The sequence below is a fragment of the Galendromus occidentalis genome, unplaced genomic scaffold (genome assembly GCF_000255335.2).
Source record: "Galendromus occidentalis unplaced genomic scaffold, Mocc_1.1 scf7180000077475, whole genome shotgun sequence".
In the NCBI taxonomy this organism is placed as follows: domain Eukaryota; kingdom Metazoa; phylum Arthropoda; class Arachnida; order Mesostigmata; family Phytoseiidae; genus Galendromus; species Galendromus occidentalis.
The window spans coordinates 104,123-116,476 of record NW_003805463.1 but is presented as its reverse complement, the minus strand read 5'-3'; the positions used below and the strand labels follow the sequence as shown (position 1 = coordinate 116,476).

General features: G+C 51.1%; 2 protein-coding genes across 2 annotated transcripts; one reads left to right on the top strand and one right to left on the bottom strand.

Annotated features, from left to right (window-relative positions):
- The first annotated feature begins 747 nt into the window (after window positions 1-747).
- THADA (Thyroid adenoma-associated protein homolog) lies at window positions 748-7,697 on the top strand. Its single transcript, XM_029111866.1, has 20 exons — window positions 748-820; window positions 955-1,022; window positions 1,124-1,227; window positions 1,378-1,584; window positions 1,674-1,816; window positions 1,939-2,184; window positions 2,287-2,447; window positions 2,534-2,838; window positions 2,926-3,159; window positions 3,289-3,511; window positions 3,597-3,791; window positions 3,880-4,207; window positions 4,283-4,561; window positions 4,684-4,866; window positions 4,979-5,178; window positions 5,252-5,391; window positions 5,488-5,751; window positions 5,874-6,389; window positions 6,510-6,654; window positions 6,778-7,697. The coding sequence occupies exons 1-20, from the start codon at window positions 748-750 to the stop codon at window positions 7,633-7,635; spliced, it is 4,872 nt and encodes a 1,623-aa protein (XP_028967699.1). The 3' UTR covers window positions 7,636-7,697.
- A 387-nt stretch (window positions 7,698-8,084) lies between these two features.
- LOC100903278 (uncharacterized) lies at window positions 8,085-12,058 on the bottom strand. Its single transcript, XM_003744785.3, has 7 exons — window positions 12,011-12,058; window positions 10,805-10,969; window positions 10,556-10,678; window positions 10,336-10,449; window positions 9,899-10,234; window positions 9,425-9,564; window positions 8,085-8,469 (listed from the first exon to the last, which is right to left on the bottom strand). The coding sequence occupies exons 1-7, from the start codon at window positions 12,056-12,058 to the stop codon at window positions 8,085-8,087; spliced, it is 1,311 nt and encodes a 436-aa protein (XP_003744833.3).
- Window positions 12,059-12,354: the final 296 nt, after the last annotated feature.

Sequence of the window (12,354 nt, the reverse complement as noted above, 5' to 3'; positions counted from 1 at the left end):
TCCCTCCCCTCTCCTTCGGCAGCGAATGGATAGGCGAGATTTTCCCTATAACTCTGATTTCGAGCTCTCCAGCTTGAGCGCTGCCGATCGTAAATCCGCTCTGCGAATCCGATTCTGAGACGGAACTGGTCTGCCTCAATTTCAAGTCGATCATTTCCTTCTCTTCTTCTCTTGCGAGAGAAGAGCGTATGACCCCGAGCTCTGATGGTCTGCTTAAGTGGAGCTCTCGAAGACAAGCCCTCCCTGTCGAGTCACGATCATGAATTGGGTCCCTCAGTGGAAGTATACTACGAAAAAACAAATGAAGCGAAGAGAATCGCCATTTTTTATGCTGTCAATCAGCGGGAGCGGCTGACGGGACCTTCAGAGCCTGAACATCGTCTCACTGGACGAGCTCACGGGCTACACGGAGGTTACTCTTTTCATTATGCAGTCGAGATGTCTCCGCCGCGCTGTTTCCGTCATTTAGGGTGCCATTCCGTCGCTTAGATGAATCCGCGGTGAACGCACGTGTCGAGTGTCGGCGCACCGGCATAAACCTCAGTGAACTTTGTCATTCCACCGGAGCCGACGGTTGGCTCATAACACTACTCAGGGAAATCTCCAGACGGATCTCATGCTCCTCATGAGGATGATGCGGTCAATACATTGAAGGATTCGATGGTTTCTAGGTTCTCAGATCTCCTCTAAATATACCCGACCCCACGATCTCCCTGATCCTACCAGAACGAGAGGGGAACTTGAGCGATGAGGAAAACCGATCGACTCCCTTCGGGAATACTCCGAATCCCCGAGGACGACGTGTATCACCAGCAGGCTGGTGAGCTCCTGTTCCATTCTGGAATTCTGATGGGGATGCAGAAAAGTTTCTCCAGACGGGAAGCAGCCCGCGAATCTCATGAAAGATCGAGAGGGCGTCCTATCCCGTCTTTGACCACATATTTCTGTCCCCAGCGACGGCGAGGGCTTCTTTTTTCGTGGACTGCCAGAATGTGGGACAGCAGGTTTCCTGCTTACACAAAGTAAGGGAGCGTGGGGGATGAGAGACAGCTCCCCAGAGGAATCAGAATTTCATCAGTTCAGTCGAAAGAGCCTCATTTTGAGACACTGACGATTTTTGCAGACCTTGTCAAGCGTAGACCATGGGGAAATCATCGAGTTCCTGTGCGTGGTATATCTTGCCGCGAGCTCGTCTGAAACTGCAGCACTCCGACGCGCTGCTTTCGGGTAAGTTCAGAAGACCGCTGGCAGTCTTTATCCCCATCATTGATTATGTCATCATGAATTTCGCGCTGGCGAAGATGATAAGTTTCTGAGTCAGATCATGAGCTCCGTGAACTTAGATGCGAGAGGTAATTGATTTCTGATCTTCTGAAGCGCTCTGCGAAATCGATCCCCGGATGAAGTGGCGCCCGTGTTATGGCGACGTATGTTGTTTCTCATGCAGAAGGAACCCGAATCGATGGCTTCCGTGAATGAACTCGCCATCCTTAGTGCATGGCACCCCCACGGTTTGCAGGCTCTCCTTCTCGGAGAGGAAAAGGTTTTCAAGTATCTAAAGGAAGCAATGGATGCTCTGAATCGGTGAGTCTCCGTGCAAGGACAAGCAATGTGTGTACATATCCCTGTCGAATCCATCTGACGAGAAGATGAGTCTGATTCGCTTCCCCCAGGCAGGGAGTTGCGACCGACCGAGAAGATGTATTCGATAAGGCGTCGAAGGTTGTTCGGTGCAGCACATTATTGGCGAAACACGGCTCCCGCAAAGAGCTTCCACCGGAGTTCGCTCGCGAGATCAAAAAGGCTCTCTTATGTGGTGAGCCGAGCTAGTCCAGTGTTCGGGTTACTCGTGATCAGCATGATATTTCCTTCCCATAGGATATATGTTCCTCGAATCAGCGAAACACGAAGAATCATTGGCGAGGAATATCTTTGCAGAGATCCAGACGCTCCCGTGCCGTTTAGCCTGTGGGATTTCCCTTCCGGAGATCTTGATCCTCCAGGAGGACGATCCAGAAGAAGTCTACAGGTCTCAAATAGGGGATCTACGAGAGGATCCACTCGCTCATGTTTGTTTCATCGCTGGTATGATCAACGTGACACCCCTGAACAGTCAGAAAATAAATTGCCGGGAGTTCTACAGAGAGCTACTGTGTGAACTGAGTCGACTCGAATCACTCGGAGGTTTGTTTCCCGATCCAACCCGAGAAGTTTGTTTGACTTACGAGAGAATCATCAACCGGGAACCCATAGGCGATTCCGACTAATTCAGTCTTCCCCTTGCAGAATTCCACAAGAAGCCCCCTTTCGCTCTGACTTGCAGTCGCACCGTACTTCAATGGACGGAAAAACTTTTGCAGTTCAGAGACCAGGTTCCAGAGCTTCTGCACGAAACCCACGAGAATTTGTTGACGATCGCCTCGCTCAACGCGGAACATTTTGTCGATGTGAGATGACGATTCTTCCAAGCCTCGTTCCTCCATGGACCAATGAGTGGACGATTTGCCTGAACTCCTCGCCTCTTCCTCTACAGGCTGTGCAACATCAGGGTAGAGCACTCATGGAGCTCGTTTTCGACGCTCTGGCAGAAACTGAGGACGGCAGATACGCCAAGTTCCTGGAATCGACGTTCGCGCGCGTGCTCGAAGAGCCTCATCACAAAAAGAGCAAATACGCTCCCTTGACGATGATCGCGAAACACATCAAAGTCGGTCCGTACCTGAATCGGAATCTGATTCGGGAAATATACGAAACTCTCAGCGAAAAGAGCATGTTTCCGTATGTTCAAGACTTCCTCAGGGACGTCGGCAGAGCGCATTTGAGAGAGAAACCCCCCGAGTGAGTGTGAACGGTCGCGGTTCAGCGTCGAGTACCTTCAAAATGTTCTGTTTCAATTCGAATGGTAAGGGAAACAAATATCTGCAGCTGGGAAGACATCTGGCTGACTCCGTTCTTCGAAGTGTTCGTCGAGGGAAGGGCCCCAATCATCGAAAACCTCGTACCAAATCTCGTCAAGCTCTATCCGTCGCTGAGTGATATAGTTCTCAAGAAATGTGATGAATTACCTGTGAATCTGCTAGCTCTGAAGCTTCTGCCCCTGGAGAAGCTCCTCGATCATCCGTCGATAATGGATGACGCCCAGTGGTCTGCGGATGAGAAGTAAGCATTTGAACGGAATTCCGTGACGTCCGCAGAGAATATCCGCTACGCCCTCCTTCGCGTATATGTACCTGCGCGGTTGGGTTTGAAAGATTATGAGCCCCCACGAAATATTCCCTTCCTTCCCAGAATGCGTTTGAGCCTCCTCCAGGTTCTGACTGACTGCCCCAAGTCTTGCGAACCTCTGAACCCCAGGATCATTAGCCATCTTGAAGTTTTCCTCAAGTTGAATTGCTCAACTCAGAGCCAAGCCTTGCGACAGGCAATGTTTTCGAGCTTCAAAAAGCTCATCCTACGAATGCATGAAAGTCCAAGATATTGGAAAAGCAGAGAACACCCGGTCTACGGTGAAGCGAAGCAGAGCGTGCTCGAGTGAGTGAATTACTCTTCCGGCTACTCGCATTCAGTGGACCAATCAGATGGATCAGTTCTTTGAGAAAGCAAAAGATGCTCGTTTCAGAAAACAGAAGGATTTTGTCATTTGGATGTTCAACTTCTGTATTGGAGAACTTCGGCCGGGCTGTAACTTCTTCACTCGTTCTACGATTCTCATGCTCCTGGAGCTTCTGTCTCCCTGGATGGGCGATCAGTGGACGCGGTCGAAGGCGGCTACGATTCTGCAATGCATAAAGGTACGTGAGACTATTCGACGATAGTCGGATAGGGAATCAGGCGTCATCCTACTTATGCTTGACGTTCAATAATGATATCTCTTTGCAGGATACGTATGAGAGCAATAAAACCGCTGTGGTGAAAATTCTGGCCACCATACCACCGGATTTGCTCCCCTACACTGGTGAGGCGGGTAATCCCGACTCGTCGATCCGTGAGATCGCCTCGAACCAAATCTCCTTTTCACCGAGCAGCCCCGACGCTTGGATCGAGCGATGCGTAGCTCTGACAAGGTCCGCGCGTCCTCCCGACTGCGTCACAGCCGCCTATATGTTACGCGTGATCGCATCGAACTCGGATGCGTTGAAGAAACTCAAAATAATCTCAGCGGTCAGTCGGGAGCTCTCCTCGCAAATTGAAATCGCTCAAAATCAAGGTCAGTCGATGTTCTAGTGAATTCCATAGGAGGTCGCTTGTAATTTCAACGTTCACATCACCTCATGCTCCATAGGCTTGGTGGAAGCTTCGTCGTCCAGTCCTATGTACGGTGCGCTCACTTGCCTGAGAAGTCTGCTCAACGATCTACTCGCGGAGACGGTTCCGATCGATTTGATTCCCGAGTATAGAGAGATTTTCGAGAGCCTGATCGAGCAATGCGCGGCAATCGCGAAAATCGCCAGTCCGCTAGTGACGAACGCCAGTCCGGAGGGTCAACTTCAGATCGATGAGCACCCAGAACTCGAGGAAGAGTTCAAGGAGGCTCTCCTCAAGGGGTTTGGCAAGAACCTCGGTGAGTCTCCCGGGATTCTCCTGCTCACCCCATTTCCCCTGAACTCTGAATTACCTTCCAAATCGATTCCGCGTGGGTCCTCACCTGAATCCTGAATGAATCCCAACTGCTCCGTATTCCAGAGGGCGCGGATACAGTGAAAGCGTGCGCCGTTGCATCTCAGATGCTGCTACTTTGCTGCTGGCGATCCCATAAAGAAGTATCTCTAACGTTCGGCGTCCTCGCGGTGCACCTCAATCGTCTTACTGCGCAAGAGATACTGCCCGTCGGCAAGTTCCAGGAGATGGGCGCATTTTTCATGGACGGTGAGGGATAGGATATATGTATAGTCACCGTATTAAAGGTAGTAATGATTATTCCCATCGACGTCCCACCAAGCCTTCGATCGACGTCAGGGTCTTCATGCCTTGATTGCAGAATTGTGCACGGTTCGGCATAGGGGTGCTTTCGAGCAAGCCTACGTGGGCTTCTCGAGTTTGTGCACTGCTCTCTGGAGAAGCACGATAGCTGGGCTGAACAGATTTCCTTCCACTTGGCTCCGGGAGCTCGTCGAGAAAATTACCGATGGAGCCGTCAGTTCGACGCGTCGAAGCGCAGGATTGCCCTTCATTGTTCAGGTTTGTGCAAAGTCTCTAGCATGGAAATACGTTTTCCAACGCTCTCGCAACTCATGGAGAAAACTTTATCTAGGCTGTGGTTGTGAGCGAGCCCGAACTTAATAATGGTCGCGCACTGAAACAAGCTATGGAAGCTCTTCTCCCTCTGGCTGAATCCAAATCCACCGAAGTGGCTCGAGTTCATGCTCTAAATGTTCTCAGAGCTCTATACAAGTAAGTTTACAAGTTCCTTCCGAGGCTCAGAAGATCTCTGGACCATTCGAACGTAGAATCCCTACCTCCCCGGATAACAGAAATTTCCTCCCGAAGAGACACTCGGCTCGGTGAGAGCATAATGGCTTACGTGTCCAGGGGCATGAGGGCCGCCCTAGAAGGTTTCGATCACCCGGTTTGGGGAGTGCGAAACTCCTGCACGCTCCTGTTTTCGTCTCTCATCACGAGGATCTTCGGTGTCAACAGATCTAAACAGGACATCGAACGCAAGAATTGTCTGACGGGACATATCTTCTTCCTGCGCTTCCCGGGCTTGTTCGATTTCCTCCGCCGAAGGATGAGCGATCTTGCGAAAACACCGTGAGGGAGACTTGATACCAATCCTGATCACAAATACGAGGGATTTTCCTCGTTTGTTGTCGCACCGCAAAAATCAGCGAGCCTAAACGGAGATGAAAGCATAAGCGATTTGCGTTTCTCAGTTTGCAGCATCCAGGCCTTTTCCCGATTCTACTGCTGTTTGGGCGACTTTTTCCATCGATAGACGAATGCAAACTCGTGGCCTTCATTCCACTTCTGGAGCCTTGCTGTAGTTCGCCGATGATTTCGATAAGGAAAACTGCTGCTAAGGCTTTCGCCGCAATCGTTCCGACGGGACTGCATGGATCATTGGTGTCCATCAAAATGTCAAGGTTCCTCGGCGTAGAACCGACGAGGCTACCTCGGAACAACCTCCATGGTCTTTTGCTGCAAATCGAAGCTGTTCTCGATCTGCCGAGCTGTACGGATGAGACCAAGAAAACGATACGCGACAAATTGGCTCTTTCTGAATTCTTCCTAGCGTCGCGATGCAGTGTGATCGCTACGCTTTACCTCCAATTACTGATGCGCCTCGGGGTGCGTAAGCCCGACCTCGGCTCGCTACGACTCACCGAATTCGGCGCTGTGTCGCACACGGATCTACAACGGGTCATAATCCACTACAAGTGTGAGCTTGGGTGAGTCAGCTATGGGTCGGGTACCGTTTTCCGAGAAGATTCATTGGGGACTCCATCTCGGACCTCGACCCACGAAGGATAAGAAATACCTCGTCCTAAAAAATATTATTTTCTGATCAGCGACATAAAGTCAACCGATGTGGTCACCGACCATCACAAGATGGGGTTGTTGGAGTGGTGCCTCGACAATACCCTTGTTCTACCGGCCGTGATGACCGATATACTTCTGAGGACCCAAGTGGAGCATCCCCACGTCGCACAACTCGTGAGTACCTCTCATTGAGAGATTTTCTCCTTTCTAGCCCGTCGAGCATGCGATGAGGACTGAAAATCGCATAATTTTGGAGCTCCCTCCCCATATCGAGAATGCTTCTCTTCTGCCCCAAAGGCCTTGGACCTCGCGACCAAACACCTCGAAGAAGCAGTTGGACAGGAGTTGGAAACGTTCATCAGGAAGCTCCTCGTTGAGTTGCCCTCCGTCACCATACCAACGGTCGCCGTGTCTATGTTTTCCTGCATCGCGGCGCACGTCGCTCGACTTTCGGTCGATTTCGCGGTTTCAAGCATTGGAGTTATGCATCAGTACTCCGCGGCCAACCAACCCCCAGCCATGCGCAGCGTCGCGGCCGATCTCGCTCGAAAGCTCATGGAGACACATGGTCGAGCGATTTTCGAGAAATCGAACTCTACCGGTAATTTCCTGATGCTCTGTGAGGGTCTCATGAATTTGGTCATGGACAATGATGTTCACGTGAGGAACCAGATCGTCGTCGGCATCTCGAGCATTTCTACAGAGAGCCTTAAGAGAGATACCGCTTTGAACTCATTGTTAGATCTGTGCGTGGAGATGTGCAGGGAGAAAGAAGCGTTCGCGAAGCTTCTGATAAAGATGGCACTGGCGTCAGAAGAAGCTCCGCTGGACGTCGAGTTCGACGAGCAGCCCTTCGAGAAAGGGGAGTTGAACACATTCCATGACTCTCTTGTAATTGCCGAAAGTTGCTGCCAGGCTGTCCTCAAGCTCGGCATTCGGGACGTGGATATCGACGAGTCTCGATACCGGGGCCTGAAATCCAGATTGGCTGCAGTTGATGCCTGTGAACTCGCTTTCAATCGACAACTCGATGCGGATCTAGTTAAGTTAGGACAGTTCTATTCAGCCATCGCCGTGCGGGGAGAACCCCCAGACGCCCAAGACATTTCTCCGGTGTCGAATGTTTATTTCGATCGCTTCAGACTTCGGTTATGATTATCGCCTCCTGGGAGTGTCTGAAAGAGATCTGTGAGGGGACAAGACTTCAGCGATACAGTAAAGCTCGATAAGTTTGCGAAAAGGAAAAACTCTTTACTTAGCGTTCGATCGGGAATCTCTTTTTGAATTCCCGTACAGTGACGTAACGGACTGCCTCTTCCGAGGATTACAAGCGTGATAACGAAAAATAGACGGAAACAAGGGAAGGTGGTCGACTGTCGAGCTCAAGGAACTCTACGACCGCTGCAACCTCAAGCGCAAGCAAAATTCTCGTATACACATTTTTTCTACACCAGCCCCTTAATTCCGTCTCATCTCTTTCAAAGCCTCTTCGGAGTTGGGGTTCATCATTACAGCCTCTTGCGAGCTGGAGCGACTTCACGAAAATCTGGTGTGCGTTCGCGGGGAATCATGACTGTTCCGACCGAAGTTTTTCAGCAGAGACATCATTTCAGCGGTCTTGGTGGTCTGATGGGAATGGGTCTGAACGCCGAGGATCGAACTACTCTCGGACTACTGCTCGACCTCGATGTTTGACTCTCCCTTGCAGGGGTGCTTTCCCTGGAGAAGGTGCCATTCTTCCTCGCTATGTACTCGGCTAGGATACGTTGGCGTTCCTGCTCGGCGGCTTCGTTGCGCTGCTGAACCGCCTTCTGGATCGCGTCCATCTTCTCGAGCTTCTCCACAGCCTGATTCAGATTTGTGCCCACCTGTCCTCCAGATCGAGGTGTGCCGGCAGACGGAGGCGTATTTGTCGACGGCGGCGAGCTGAGAGGACTTATCGAGTAAGTTGAAGTTGAGCCTCTACGGATGTTGAGCACAGGCGGGGGCCTGCAACGAGTTTGTCGCAGATCCTCAGCAGATTAGCGATCGAAGAGAACGTCTCAATTCTCTCAGGCTACGTTGTGTTTGAGACAAGGAAGCAAGCAGGAGAGCACACTACGACTGCATTTTTCATAAAGGGTGAGATTTTTGTCAGAGGAGCGGTCTGCTAAGATGCTCCTTGCGCAAGGGGGTCAATCGTTCCTCGAGGATGGACAGCGGGCATACGAAATTATTACAGAGACATTGAATGACCATAGCGAGTAAGTTCGTGCTTACTGCAACACATGCGTGAGGCGGCGGACTGCGGAAGAAGTACGCTCCGGCAATTGTTAAAAGGAAGCCATTTATTCAAATCCGCCAAAAACTCCGAATGATCACTAGCTCCTGGCACTCGAGACTCTATCTAGGCTCGACCGCGATGATTCCAAGCGTCAGCGGGGATTTCCCCCAGATTTTGGACAACGGTTCCTGTTCGGTCCGATGCTTTTAGGGAATTCGCGCCGCATCGACGAAGTTCCAGTCCTCGAAACCAAGAAGTATCAAAAAATGCGTTTCTCCAAACTCGAAACGATAGGGCTTCGAGACTCGGAAACCATGATCGTGTCCCCTCCGAATTCCGCGCATTCAGTACCTACGGGATCGAATCCGGGGACTGACTTTCTCTTAATACTCGGTCACTCGACCCGGCGTGACAGTTTCTTGATTCGAGTCGGTCCGATCTCGGATCGATCCTCCGCGTGTAGAAGACTGACCGGAATGAGATCCGATCGTCTCATGTATCGTAAAACTCTCAGAGAGTTCCATTGCGAAGCGCGAGTTGATTGGTGAGATGAAATGAGGGTTAAAGCGGATTCTGCAGCGAGTATCCACTAACACAGATGTAATCTAACGGTCACAGCTCATGTCCGGCTTGTTAATCGATCGATCGACGTAGTTTGTCGAGACGGTACAACCAGCTTACATGGGCTTTGCAGGTGCAAAACAGGTGGACCTCATGGATTTCGCAGCGTCGGTAGCTTGGCTCCGAGGAACGCCGCCTTTGAAGCCAGCGCAGGAACTGTGCTCCGTTTTGAGAGCCTCGCTGTCATCGATCTTGAAATTCTGCGGAGAATGAATAAGCATCTGAGCGATGATACTTCAAGTTGATTCGGATCTACCATTTTGCCCCCAGCGTGAATCTAAAACGACGATCCTCGAGAACGGGAACGTTCGGGAAGTGACAAGAAGCTCGAGGAATGCTAGGTCTGGAGGGTATCCAGCCGCGGGATGTCGGTCCCGTCAGTGCCTCTCGACGGCTTCAATCAGGAATTTCAAGCGGAGGCCAATCGGAAGGCTAAGCGGAGGTCACACACCCACACCCGCTCAGTCAAACCCCGGGGATTTCTGATCGGTGGATATTGGGAGGCTGATCTAGAATTCCGCAGCCGAGATTCACCTTGAAATCGTCTAGAACGTTCTGTTTCGGACCCGGTCCTTGCTTAGCGGCCACGGCGTAGGCTGCTAAGATTCGTTTCTTCTCGGCGTCGCAGGATTCCTGACGCTCTTTGATGGCTCGTTGCATGGCGTCCATCGGAAGATCCGCATTCCTGGACGCTGCCGCGAAGTCCGGACCGTTCATGCAGGACGCCGGGGTACTGGATGTCGGCGACTTTATCAAGTTTGGATCGTATAGGGGAATGCCACCAGAGACTTGCATGGTGGAATCGTATTCCTTGCGCGAAGCGTCGAAACCACTGACGTCTGCTCTTTTGAAAGCATCGAAGTTCACTTCCTGTAAATTCGAGAATTTACTTCTTCGATTCTCCATTCGGAGATGATTATGAAGGGAGGGGGGCAGGAAGCCTTGAGGAAGAGAGCATCAAAACATCTTACTTTCGGAGCTCCGGCAGGACCAGACTTGGCTGCTGCTTCGAATGCTGCCAGCATTCGCTTTTTCTCGAGCTCACGCTGCTTCGCAGTTTCTTTTATAGCGTCTTCAACCAGACCCTAGAACAGGAAATCGAATCCACCCTCACCGAAACGCTATTTGAGGCCAATAGCTCTCTAGCAGAGATCGCTATTCTTGATGCTAGAATCGATGACAGAAGATTACCTGGTTGACCGAAGTGACAATGCCTTCACCCGCCTCGCCGGTTTTATAAATTCCGACGTCCATGACTTTTGCGCTGCCAGCGGGAGCCGACTTCGCCATCGCGTCATACATTTCCAGGGTTCTCTGTATGGGGTAAATAGAGCTCGGTCATGAAGAAGACTTCGGGACGGATTGGAGAAGTTTTTCTATCCAGAATGGTTGTATTCCTCCTAAGTCTGGGAGATGATCACAGGATTGAGCGTCACTCGCCTGTTTTTTCAGATCAGCTTGTACTGCTTTGTTCCGAATGGCCATTTCTCGGTCATCTTCGCGTTTCTTTGCTTGAGCCTCTCGCTCTTCTTTCTTTTGTTTTTTGATTTCCATCAAACGTGCCCGGATGGCACCGCGTTTCTCGAATTCCGTCTCCACTTCCAGCTGCGAAGGAAGAAAAACGATTCGTGGTCGACTCACTCTGGACGTGATCGCAACATTGACTGCAATTGATACACAGAGATACATTTGCTCGACACCGCAAGGCTCAATCGATAGGGCATTCCTGGAGTCCTCCCATGGTCCGTGGGAGGGAATCACTGCGCACAAATCGGTGTCAGTGCGTGGGTCGGCTTCAGCAAGAGTCCGAAGAGGACATCATACTTCGGGATGAGCATAGAAGTTCGCTCATTCCCAAACTGAAGACCTTCGACCGGAAGATGAAATTCCCAGCCAAGGCAGACCATCCAGCTCCATTCCTTCCTGTTTTGAGGGCTATCCGAAATATTCTCGATTTAGCGATAGCTGGTATAACGTCCCCAGGGCCCTAAGGTCGTTGTATCTCATGGACAGATCGTACGAAGAATACTTCGTGACGACCTCGGAATTCCCAGAATCGTTAAAGGTCTTCCCCACCCACAGCGAGATTAGCTTGCCCAAGGCAGCCGGTAAGCTTCTCATCAGCATAAACGAGAGGTATCTAGTCGTCGAGGTTCCTGTCCGAATCGAATCTCACAAGTCTCATACGAGACAAACTTCTGATCGATCCCACCCAGGTGCTCAGTCGAGACTCGAACGTCGTATCGAACACGGAGGCTTCGAGCTTTCTAGAAAGAGAACGCTCGGTGGGCAGAGTCAGCTTGTGCAGGAACTATGCCGCGACACTTGCTTGCGAGCACAGGGGAAGAAGCAGTATCGGGCGCATTGACAGTCATCTATTTCCGTTGTCCAGTCCTGTGCGCCGAGCTCCTCGCAAAGGGAACATACGATCCTTCGGGCGCCTCCTTATGAGACACAGATAATTTTCCTAGGAGATAGTTCGTGGAGAAATATGTCCCGCGTGATAAGCGGGGGCACATCTGAGCAGGGAAATCCTCGTTTTCCTATGATGCGAAACTAGACGGAGGCTCTCGCGGAATCCCAGAGTTCGACACTATAGATTCTCAGTTAGGCGTTATTCTAATGCGCTTCGCTCGCTCTGCTTACCATCTCGGCGAGAACATGTTCATCCTCAATGGCTGCAAGGTTTGACATCCTGACGAAACCCACGAAGGAATCCGATTGCTTGAATGAAGCCCCGGCAAGTTCGCACTCTAACAGTCAATACCTCGGGGTTTCCCACAAACTCCACTTCACCGCCCAACGACCCTTCCCTGTTGGGAAAATTGAAAGCCCGGAGATCTTAGAACACAGATGGAGACGTCTTAAGCCTTTGCTTATCGGCAGCTTCTGGGTGGGTCTGCCTACTGCTTGTGGTTCTAGACCCTATTCTCCCTGCGGTGAGGCGCGCTGGCCGCGGTCTCAACAGCTCGCTCGCTCGCTAAACCTTC

What these genes read in the sequence shown, in the direction of transcription:
- THADA (XM_029111866.1), top strand. Translation starts at nt 748, where the DNA reads ATGAGGAAAACCGATCGACTCCCTTCGGGAATACTCCGAATCCCCGAG. An exon ending in CGTGTATCACCAGCAGGCTG is followed by an intron (nt 821 to 954) that starts GTGAGCTCCTGT and finishes TTCTGTCCCCAG; the next exon opens with CGACGGCGAGGGCTTCTTTT. An exon ending in TCGACTCGAATCACTCGGAG is followed by an intron (nt 2,185 to 2,286) that starts GTTTGTTTCCCG and finishes TTCCCCTTGCAG; the next exon opens with AATTCCACAAGAAGCCCCCT.
- LOC100903278 (XM_003744785.3), bottom strand. Translation starts at nt 12,058, where the DNA reads ATGTCAAACCTTGCAGCCATTGAGGATGAACATGTTCTCGCCGAGATG. An exon ending in AAGCTGATCTGAAAAAACAG is followed by an intron (nt 10,679 to 10,804) that starts GCGAGTGACGCT and finishes TACCCCATACAG; the next exon opens with AGAACCCTGGAAATGTATGA. An exon ending in TTTGCACCTGCAAAGCCCAT is followed by an intron (nt 8,470 to 9,424) that starts GTAAGCTGGTTG and finishes AACTCGTTGCAG; the next exon opens with GCCCCCGCCTGTGCTCAACA.